Source organism: Tasmannia lanceolata, unplaced genomic scaffold (genome assembly GCF_043159265.1).
Source record: "Tasmannia lanceolata isolate RefF3 unplaced genomic scaffold, GAP_Taslan_0.1 ptg000008l, whole genome shotgun sequence".
NCBI lineage: Eukaryota > Viridiplantae > Streptophyta > Magnoliopsida > Canellales > Winteraceae > Tasmannia > Tasmannia lanceolata.
Window position 1 is genome coordinate 31,063,993 of NW_027518685.1, and position 12,155 is coordinate 31,076,147.

At 40.0% G+C, this 12,155-nt stretch overlaps 1 protein-coding gene across 1 annotated transcript in view; it reads right to left on the reverse strand.

Moving 5' to 3' along the window:
• Positions 1-982, reverse strand: part of RFC1 (replication factor C1) — a 41,615-nt gene extending 40,633 nt beyond the window's left edge. The window contains exons 1-2 of the mRNA XM_077389211.1: positions 782-982; positions 593-700 (exon numbers count right to left, since the gene is read on the reverse strand). Coding sequence (XP_077245326.1) covers positions 593-700; positions 782-784 — 111 coding nt within the window. The 5' untranslated portion in view covers positions 785-982. The remainder of the gene's footprint in view (positions 1-592; positions 701-781) is intronic.
• Between the last annotated feature and the right edge of the window lie 11,173 nt (positions 983-12,155).

The following is a 12,155-nucleotide window of genomic DNA, read 5'->3' on the forward strand; positions in this document are numbered from 1 at the left end:
CCTTTGTCCCAAACTAGTTGGAGTCAACTAATGAATCCTTTAGAAAAAATTCATGAAGAAACTGAGAGAATCTAACCGGCTCAAATTGACTAAGACTAATCCTGACACTAGTTGGGTTCATCTACATAGATCATTGAAGAAGGTGAGAGAATCAACCCGGCTCAAATTGACTAAGACTAATCCTAATCCTGACACTAGTTGGGTTCATCTACATGGATCATTGAAGAAGATGAGAGAATCTACCCGGCTCAAATTGACTGAGTCTAATCCTGACACTAGTTGGGTTCGTCTACATGGATCATTGAAGAAGGTGAGAGAATCTACCCGGCTCAAATTGACTAAGTCTAATCCTGGCACTAGTTGGGTTCGTCTACATGGATCATTGAAGAAGGTGAGAGAATCTACCTGGCTCAAATTGACTAAGTCTAATCCGGACACTAGTTGGGTTCGTCTACATGGATCATCTATTCCATTCTTTATGAAAAAAACCCAACAAAAAAAAAATCCCAGCCTTATTTCAATAGAAAAAACAGAAAAAACAGATGAAAAACTACACTAGAATTAATAGCAAACATAGAAGTCAAGGAATTACAGGTTTTGCTGACTGAGAGATGGCCGGAGAAGGCTTCTCAGGTGGATTTGATGCAGTTCCATTTTTGTTTTCTTGATGTTTCATGAACCATTTCCGAATATCGCCCGACTGCAATTCGTCACAGTAAAATAAATAAATGATAAGAAAAGAAAGAGAAACCCTATACTCACAGAGAAACCCTAGACTCACCATATCGGGATTCGAATCTGAGTATGTATATAATCAATATCAACTTATCAAAACCCAATGTAGATTTCACAATCTCTCTGAGATGGATTATCTCGAAACCCTAGCTTGGCAATGGATTTCCCAGTCTCTCCGAGCTCGATAATCTTTCATTCTCGACGATCCTTACTATACTAAAAGCGGGAATCCTGTAAGGGGCGATCTTATAATTTTCGGCACGTTCTTTCCTGCTATTGCCTTACGAGTCCCGCCTTAATTCCCGTGAAACACCCACGTATGTCATTTTTACTTTGTACTTTTTTTTCCGTAATTGTCATATTTTACAACATTCTTTTCGTAATTTCACTGCTCTACTTCCCTTTTCTGATAATTTTTCATTTCAAACTTAGTATCGCATGATTATTTTTTATTGCTAGCAAAAGATATGCCATGAGCCTAGAAGTAGCCTCGGAGAACGTGGCTAGCAAATCCCTGCACACACAAAAATCTTAACAAAAACGTCAAAAATCCTGGGACCGGGCCGCACGGGCCGGGTGTGCGTCCAAGCCCAATGACCCATAAAATTTCACAGGTCATTTTCACCCTGCCCGTTTGACCCGGACCCGTTTTCTCTTTTATATTTAAAGGGAAATGACATTAAAACCACAATATTTTAATCATTGTAGAAATTTCTACAGGCCAGACGGTTGAGATCATCCTAGGAAAATGATTTTTGCGGCACAACCTATGTGCATGGTGGCCCATGCAGCCCCACAAAAACAGTGGCGCCTACATTGTTTGGGTGATCTAAACCGTTCATTTGTTGGGCCCTGGAGTAAATAGGATGTGCCTTGAAAATCTACTCCATAGGCTAATCCTCGCCTTCCGATCTGCTGGCGTCTAATTCCTCTTATAAAAAATGCCACGTACATATCTATCTTATTGAATACATTTGCACGGAAGAGTGGTTAACATTTTATCTTTTATGATAATTAAGATCATGCGCAGAGATATTCCCCCTCCCCCCTCCCCTTCCCCTTCTCAGCATTACCAACCCTTTTTATTTGTTTTTTTCCCTGGGTGCGGGTCCAAGCCCGATGACCTATAAAATTTCTCGGGTGATTTTGAGCCCGCCCGTTTGACCCATTTCCCCATGATTTACAGGGGAATTATGTGATTATGAGAGTTTTATATACTGTAAGTCCTGATAGTGAGTATTTTTTTTTTCAAAAAGTATTGTATGGCTTACATCGTAGGATGATCTAAGCTGTTCATTTCACGGGCCACAATGTAAGTAGGTTGTGTGCCAAAATTCATTTCCATAGGATAATTACAACCCTCCAACCAATAAATGTTTCCTAAATATGCCGTTCCTCTATAGACTGCAAGGCTAGGATCATCGCATGGAAGTGTATTTTTTGGGAACACCCTGTGTACGATGTGTAGACCTGGCAAAAGTGACCCGTGCCCGCGGGTTGACCCGGCCCACTCGCAAATTTGCGGGCACGGGTCTAAGTTTTCGTGACCCGTGAAAAATCAACCCGCGGGTGACCCAACCCGCAAAAACACGGGTCGGGTCGGGTCAACCCGCGGGCACCCGCATTTTTACAGTATGTTTAAATTTTTGTGAGAATGTTATCGTCACTCACGCTGTTTGTTTTTTTATGAGGGAACTCCTCACTTTATAAAAAGTACGGTATGTCCGGCACCCTAGGATTATCCAAACCGTCCATTAGATGGGCCGTACCCTAAATAGGTTATGCTCCAAAATTATTTCCATCGGTTGATTCTAACCCTCCGATCTATAGAGGGTTAGGATCAACCCTCTAACATCAAGATTGGAGGGATAGGATCATCCTATGGAAATGATTTTTGGAGCATAACCTATTTAGGCTATGGCCCATCTAATGGACGGTTTGGATCATCCTATGGTGTGGGCCATACCATACTTTTAATAAAGTGAGAGTGCCCAGTAGTGTTGTTAACATTTCAATGTGATTTTTATTTTATTATAATTTGCTATCAAGCTTCTCTTTTGGTAATTTCTCGGCAAGTGGGTATTGTGGGTGCACATATACGCTCATCGAAAATGTTGGTAGCAAATGTAAAAAGGTCAAAAAAAAGTAATCATTACACCAGAAAAAAGTAAAATAGCGAAACTATAAAGTGTTAAATGAAAAATTACGTAGAAATGGTGGTAGATTGTAAAATTACCAAAAAAATACAAATAACAATTACCGGAAAATTATATGCTGTCAAATCAAAATAGTGATTACAATCCCATATTTGCGGGTGCCCGCGGGTCACGAGAATTTTGACCCGCAATAATGCGGGTCATTTGATAACCCGACCCGTATGACCCGCACCCGCATCACCCGCGGGTTGACCCGGCCCGGCCCACCCGTTTGCCAGGTCTAACGATGTGGCACATCAATTGGACGGTTTGGATCATCATATAGTGTAAGTTATACAGTAATGTTTTTTTTTTTAACAGGGAGTGTAAGAAATATGTTTTTGGTTTGCAGGCTTTGTCACAAAATTCTTCTTAGAATATATATGGTGTAAGCCCATGTAGTGAAATATTTTTTTAATAAGCCGGTAGGGGTCCCCGCAAAACCCCAACTTACCTATAAAAAAGAAAAAAATGTACTGAATATTTTACGGCCTACACCATAAGATGATCTAAACCGTCCATTTCCGGGTGATTTTTACCCGGCCCGTTTGACCTATTTCCCCATGATTTGCAGAGAAATGATGTGATTATGAGAGTTTTTATATAGTGTAAGTCATGATAGTGAGTTTTTATTTTATTTTAAGTATTGTATGACTTACATCATAGGATGGTCCAAACCGTCAATTTCATGGGCCACAATGTAAGTAGGTTGTATGCCAAAATTCATTTCCATAGCATAATTACAACCCTCCAGCCAATAAATGTTTCCTGAATATGCCGGTCTTCTATAGACTGCAGGGCTAGAATCATCGCATGGAAATGTTTTTTTTGGGAACGCCCTATTTACGATGTGGCCGATCAATTGGACAGTTTGGATCATCCTATGATGTAAGTTACACAGTACTGTCTTTTTATAGGGAGTGTAAAAAATATGTTTTTGGTTTACAGAATTTACAGATGATAATCCTTTGTTCACATTTTTACTACTAGTAAAGAAAGAAAGGGGCGAAATTGCCGGGAATGATGAGATCGATGGTTTCTGTTTTGATAAATCAACCCCCTCATACGTTAAATCGAAACGTTTTACGTCAGGGCTGGATAAAATCATAAAAGTCACCCTCACCGACACAAGTCTCTCTCTCTCGCTCTCTCTTTTCTTGCCAGGCCCGACAACTAAATGCACTAGAGGGGGGTGAAAATATATTTGAAAAGGAAGATTCGCCTCCTTTTTAGTTGGTACACCCCTATAGTGTAACAGGGAAGTCCTAAATACAATAGAAGGGGTTGTTCAAGGTAAAAAAGGGGCAGATATATTACTTCCCTTTGGGTCTTTGAAAAGGTACACCCCACTGTAGTTTTCAAAAAATGCGTGCCTGCGGAGACCATATACTTGGGCCCACTTCATTTGTTAGACACCAATGTAGCTAGCCCTTGCTCATAAGACCATTCATTTGTTAGACACCATTGTAGCTACGCCTCATAAAATCGTCTTCATAGGATGATCCTAACCTTCCAATACATTGACAGACGACATCATATATAAACCTATACAGATTGAATAGCTGGGATCATCGTATGGAAATGATTTTATCGGAAAGGCGTATTTGCATCCGGCCTGACAAATGAACAATTTGGATCTTTGAACAATGTAGGCCCCAATAAATTTTCTAATTAATATCCATTATATGGTGCCCAATTGCCCATACATAGGTGTACATGTTTTAAAAAGAAAAAATTGCTTAGGCCCACTTGTTCGAAGATAAGGAAGTTTGGATATCATTAGAAAACTCTGCCTGTTGAAGGTTAAGAGGATCCTATGGAGATGATTTATGGGTGCGATCTATTTACGTTGGACGTAACATTTGCATGGTTTAGATATCTGAACAATGTGCCATCCCTCCATTTTTAAAACAGATACATTCACCTCCGTACGGGTCCTATGTAATGCATATTTACTGGAGAAGTCGTTGGGGCCCACTCTCTTCGAAAATCCAAATCGTTAATTTCCTTTACCCTGATATCAATAGGCCTTTTCCCAAAAAACATAACCATAGGACAAGCAACCGAACCGTTGGACTCTGGTGTAAGGGTGTCAATTTTGGCTCGGGCTCGGAGGCTCGCTCGAGCTTGGCTCGAAAAAAGCTCGGCTCGAATCCTTAACGAGCCGAGCCGAGCCGGCTCACCAGGCTCGTTAAGCTTAACGAGCCGAGCCTAATTTAGGCCAGGCTCGGCTCGGCTCGTTAAGAATTTAATATATTTAAATATATATATTATATATTAATTTATACATTAAAAGGGTTGTCCAGGGAGTGAAGGGGGGGGGGCAAAATATGTCACTTCATTTTTGGAACCCCATTTGTTACTAGGACCACCCCCATAGTGTAAAAAAAGTAGTCAAATTACACTAGTAGGGCTGTTCAGGGAAGATGAGGGGTGTGAACATAATATAACCCGAGCTCAGTAAGGCTCGCGAGCCTGGCCGAGCCGAGCCGAGCCCGAGCTTGGTTCAAGCCCGAGCCGAGCTTTTGAGCTTAACGAGCCGAGCCGAGCCTGGCCAAGCTCGGCTCGGCTCGGCTCGTTTACACCCCTACTCCGGTGTAAATAAGCCCTTCCCCCAAAAACGTCACCATAATCGCTGTGGACCCCGATCCGAGATAGGCGGCGAGGGAATGGGTCCCTAACACCCTCTGGATCATCCACGTGTGAATGAGAGCTCTACCAAGGAACTCTCAAAACGGATGCCACCCTCATAGCATAGCACGAGTGGCGATATAAAAAGAAAGAGATATGTCTTGATCCAGAACCGAGGTTCGAAACCGAGACATACCTAAACTAAACTCAGAGTCGCCATCCATGGATATGCCATGGAACCCTAAAATCAAATCCTCTGTGCAATGGACAACCAGAAATATATATGGGTTCGTGCCTGGTTACGAATGGGGAAGGTCTGAGAGCACCCCCGATTCGTCCGAGTGCAAGCACTTGGTCTCTTATGCCATTCATTATTAACTCCAAAGAAGCTTGGGTGAAAATCATGTGAAATGGGAACAATCCTCAGGAATCGTCTACCTAAGCATGCATTTCCTGAGGATAAAATAATAAGCACATATAAAATAAAATGAAAGATGTGTCACCTAAGCATAGCTAGGTTGTGAATGACATGCCTAATAGGCGTCTAAGTTCTGATGTGCAAACACATGCAAGCTATAGCTAAAAAGTATAGGATCAATACTAGAAAGTAAGAAAACACATCAAAACATACAATAATTAAACAAATCCTAAAACTCTAAATGATTAGCCCGAGTCCTCGGATGGTCTGGTATTCATCCAAAGAAGCCTACGTATTCCCGCCTCCACGAGAATCAAGGCAACGTAGTTCTTCGCGCCTATTCTAAACTAGGATGCCTGAAACACCTAGACCTCTATCCTAGACTCGATCTAAAAGACTTGACCATTCTTAAAGCTTCTTGTACGATTATTTAAATTCCAGTTAATTGTAGATTTTAGGACACCCTATATGCCCTAACTAAATGCAGATTAGCCCTAGGCTAATGCAGGTGGTTCCTACAACCTATGTGTAACTAGGCTGTATTTCATAAGGAAAACTAAAGATGGACTAGCGTATCCTACTCTAGTCATCACTCGGCGATGTGGATCGCCAACTGATCGGACGGAGGCGCTCCTATAACTCTAGGACAGACCCCTAACTCTAAAACAAGCACACAGCAAACAAAAAATTAAAAAACCTATCAAAAGAAAAATTCTAACTCTAAAACTCTCTATCTAGGAGAAACTCCTAACTCTAGAGGAAGATCTTTTGAAAACAAGATTTTAAAGGTTTTTGAAGAAGGTTTAAAATATTATTTACAAAAAGTTTGGCTGGACTTGGGATATGAATCCCAAGCTGCACTACGTACCTCGTGGAAGAGGATCAAGCCAACGTAGTTCGAAAACGAACTCTCCTAATTACTAATTCTACAACACTCAACACTTTAGGCTTTCTTAGGATTTTTCAAATGTTTTTTATGTTTTGAATTTCTAATGTTTTTGAGTTTCGAATTTCTGATGTTTTTGGATTTTAAAGCTTTTCCAATGCTTTTGAAATTTAAAAAGATTTCACCCTTTTGGTCAAAGACCTAAGGGAAAATACAAAGCAAAAACCCTAGGGTCGAACCCTAGGGCTAACAGGGGAAACCCCTAAACCAGGTAAACTAACGCCAAAGACGAGGGAATGATCTAAGATCGCAAATAAGAAAAGCTCTAATGAGATTGTGCTAGTCTCTAACAAAGCAGAATGACGACAACACTAAGGAGAAACTCCTAACGGATAATACCAAGGAAGGAGAAGGTAAATGAGTCAAAGACTCTCTAATAATACCATTAAAAAGGATAAATGAGTCAAAGACTCTCTAATAACACCTAAAGACAACTGAGTCAAAGACTCTCTAACAACACTACCCGAAGGACGAAGGAGTCAACGAGTCTCTAACAAAGCTACCCAAAGGACGAGTACGTCAACGACTCTCTAATAAAAACCACTAACGAAAATGAATGAGCCAAAGGCTCTCTAATATTACAACTTAAAGGAGGAATGAGTCAAAGACTCTCTAAAAGGAGCTGCTCTAATATAAGGCTGGGTAAGCCTTCTAAAAAAGGAAACCTTCTAAATGATACAAGGCTTGTCTCCAAATATGGGCTTCATAAATGAGGCAAGGCATGCCTCCTATGGGTACACTCCCTACCAAACTAAAGCGACCTCCCTAAAGGTAGGTCCAAAATGAGGCTTGTCTCCAAAAGAGAACTACCTCAATAAGACAGAGTGTGTCTCCTAGCAAGGAACTTGCTAATAAGACCACAATGGTCTTCTAAATGAGGAAGAGAAATTACCACTTAAAGGTTTCTAAAAGACTAGAGAAGTCTCTAAATAAAAGAGGGGAAGCTCTACTTGGACTACGCAAGTCCTCTAAGGATGGGCTTGGGTTAGCGCCTTCATCGCCTTTTGTAATGATAAATGTTTTATTTAATGGATAGGATTCCTAAACTAACAAGCATGTTTCTAAAAAAAAATCCTACAGATATGAAAATAATTCTGAGAAGAAGATCTTTCAACTTGTATGAATCAACACTATCAAATCTATCTTAAATGAAGCATTTCTAGCTATACAAACAAGACAATTATCTACAATAATATATACTCCTTAAGCATAAGTGATAATCAGGAAAAGCATAATCTTTAAATTCTAAGGTTTAATTGCCATGAATTCAATATGTCAGTTATTCCTAATCGGAAATTTTGATTATTTTATAAACATCCAAAGATAACTGAATATACTCATTCCTTAAGAAATAAAATTTTCAAGCTATATATCGAAACACAAAAGATATGGCTACAGCGAACTCACAAACATCGCAAGTCCATATAAGATATTTGAATTAAAAAGATACTAAGGTTACAAATTATATCCAAAATGCAAAGTGTTGAAGTTCACATCAAAAGAAATTCTACTTTATCTTGCCCGTCCCCTAATAATAAAAAAATTATATATATATAATAATACTATTGACAGTCACTTCCCTTAATAAGAATTGGTTTATTCCTTTACTTCTCCTCAACATTAAAGATATGCACTCAAAGCAGGAAAGCAAAATGACAAGGTTCAACCCCTATGCACAGAGACTAAGTATTCCAAACAGCCACCTCTCTCACAAACATTTTAAATCTAAAAAAAAATCAATTAAAGTAAGAAAGAACAACCAAAGTGAACCAACATCAATGACAGCTACCCTATATACTACCCTGTAATATCCCTCTATGGATAATTTCTCTATGAATTACTAGGGTTCACAAAAACTGAACTAGCATAGTCAACACAATGAGACCAATTAATGGAATCACTGACAATATAATCATCTAGTGAACTAGACAGGCAGAATTCATGAGCTCACACAATGACCTTCAGCCAGTAATTCAGCACACATAAATGAGGTACAAAAAGTCTCAACTCATCACAATGTAAACGATTTACAAGAGCATACAGTTGAACACGATGAACATGAACTACAAGAACTCTTAATTCAGCACAATACCAATGAAATACACAGATTTTTCATTTCAACATAATAGAAATAATCTACACTGTGATTCAGATCAAAATAAAAAAGAAATGAAAATATGATACATTCAATGTACAACTGAGCTAAAAATATCATAAATTCAACTCGAAAAATATTATTAGGATTCGAATCAAGGAGCTCAATTAGTCCAGAAAAAAGAGATTCAAATCAAATGCTTTGACCTGAATCTGAACTACAAGGGCCAATTGGTTTGTGGATGTAGGATATCCAAGCCAAAGGAACTGATTTGAATTTCTCTTATATGGCGAAAATAAGCTTCGAATGAGGATAATCCAAGTGAGGATTTTCTCAACATCAGAACAAACTCAGAGCTCTACTCGAATACGCTCATGTGAGAAAAATTACCTGTTAAAATGACAATGATCCGATCGATTGGGGCCTAATCCAGAATCCGAAGCTTTGAGATCCGAAGCTCTGAGATGATAACAAACAGCAAAGGGAACACAGGTCTTCTAACCAGAATCCACCAGATCTGACCGGAGCTTTGCCGGAGCTCAATCGGAGCTTGACCGGAGAAGATGACACAGAGGGTTAGGGTTTAGATCAGAAATTTGAAGAGAAAACTCTCTCTCTCTCTCTCTTTCTCTCTCTTGCTCTCAAATCTGCAAGAATAATAAGCAAATGAAGCTACTAGCGAGAAGATGACCGGAAAAGATAGCCGGAATTTGGTGAAAACTTGCCGGAGACAAATCAAACGGAAAAATGAAAAGGAAAAAGCTAGGGTTTAAAAGTTTATCTCTAGGATTTGAGATTATGAGGAGAAGAAATAGAGAAAACAAAAACTAATCAATAGAAGAAAAAGAGGCTATGGCTGGAGGTTTGCCGGAATCCGGCTGGAGGTTATGCCGGAGAAAAAGAAAGAGATGAAGAGGGATTTGGGGATTTTTCTCTGTTTCTCTCTGCCTCTGCAGATTTGCAGACCTCAGATCTTGGATCGGAGAAGATAAGCTTGATCGGAAATTGCAAGATTTGGGTTAGGGTTTAAGCTTTTCTCCCTTTCTTCTATGTTGATAACGAAAATCAAAGCCTCTTCTTCTTCTTCTCCAATTAGCTCTAGAGGAGCTGAACAACTGCAAAGACCTTTGCAAACAGAGCTTGAACTTTGCAGAACTAGGGTAAAACGATCAGATCTATGTTTTTTTAAGGTTTGGAAGAGGCTTCGCCGGAGATGATGATCTCTGATCGGAGAAGGAAATGCCAGAGATGAGGAAGGTGTGTGGCTGACCGGTGGGGAAGTGAAAATGACCGGATCTCAAGGAGATCTGCCGGATTCCGGCGGGATCTTGCCGAAGAAGACAAAGCTAGCGTTAAGGTTTCACAAGAATCTAGCTATAAATGAAGAGAACAAAGTAATAAAAACAGAGATCTGCATAGAGATTTAGGGAGAAAATCAACGAGAATATGGCCGGAGTTCGGTCGAAGACGATCGGAGAAGAAATGGGTTTCGGCGAATTTGGGGATTTCTCTCCTCTCTCTTTCTCTTTGGTTTTCAGATCTGCGAATTTCTTTCATGAGAAAAACCCCCTTTGCATTATATAGAAAAATTAAAAAACAAATTGTAACCCCCCTCTTTACTTGGGACAACCCCCCCTTCTGGTGCTCATGACCACTCTTTTTACACTACCAGGGGTGGTGTATTGAACAATAAAGGTAAAATGAAATTGCTTTTTTTTTTCTTTTGTTATGGACAGCCACCTTAATCCCTGATTCACTCCCCTCTTGAATTTACACTACGACATTCTCTCATCTCGTTCGCTAGGCAAACGCCCTAGGAATTTGACGAAATTTTGCCGGGACCTTGGTGGGATCCTAAGCTAGCTTAGTATGAAATTTGAGGCCCTACCTCATTGATTTGATGGGGTTTTGTACAAAATTGGAGGGTTTAGGGCACGGTCAAAATGAGGTGTCTACAATCGCTTAGATCTTTGAATAAGTTGGGCCACACTCTACTTAAAAAAATGTGTGCACATACTTGTAGACACCATCTCAACTCAACTCAACTAAGCATTTGTCCCAAGCTAGTTGGGGCCGGCTAATGAATCATTTAGAAAATTTTCATGAAGACGGTTAAAGGATTTATCTGGCTCAAATTGACTGAGTCTAATCCTGACACTACTTATAACCTACATTGAAACCAAAATTTAAAACCTTGGTTGCCATCACATCATAAGTGACATACAACCGGGTGGGCATGTAGCTCAAATCTTTAGGCGTGAGGATCACACCTACAAAACATGCAGTAGAAGAAATGTTGAGCATGCAAGCACCCTGAGTATTGGGGCACACGAGTACGCAAAGTTCATTTTTATTGCTGATTCTTCAACAAGTTATAGTCAAACCGTGGGTGCGGGTTTGATACCTGATTACCCCCCCCCCCCCAAAAAAAAAAAAGAAGAAAAGAAAGTAAGATGCAACCAATCCCCTAGTTTAGAAAAATTTAAAAAGTGATTTTGTTTAGGGGTGCAACTTGGGTCGGGCTCAACTCGATCCCGACAGGTTGAGTCCGATCTTGGCTTGGGTTGGATTTGCATTTCCTCTGGTTGGGTTGGGAAAAGCCAACCCAATTTAATTTTGGGTTGGGTTAGGGTTGACACCTTGCCAACCCGACCCAACCCAAAACCGACCTCTAATTAACCTGATTTTCTTTGGGTTGTAGTATTTTTCTGTTTGGCTCTAGGTGAACCCGAACCCGACCTGACCTGATTTCGGGTTGAGAGATCTAGAGGCAAGTTGGGTTAGGGTTCACAATCCTCAACTCGAGGCTTGGGTTGGGTTGGATTAGGGTTGAGGGAATGCTATCTTGGATTCCCTAATTTTTGCTGCACATTCTCACGGTCTTACTCTTGTTATGGAACATGAATCAGAATATTATCGATTCTGATTCCTGATTCCTGATTCCTCCTGAGATGAAGTGGCCTCAGAGGGCTGGGCAAGGATTTATAATCTAACTACTATATATAAAGGCAGAATCGTGGGTTAAGTTCTTCCACCCATTGCCAAAAATCCCATCTATATCCCAGCTGTATTATGCCTATTCTCTTTAATATTAAGTTATGATATTAACTACTTTCTTTAGGGTAAATTCATAAT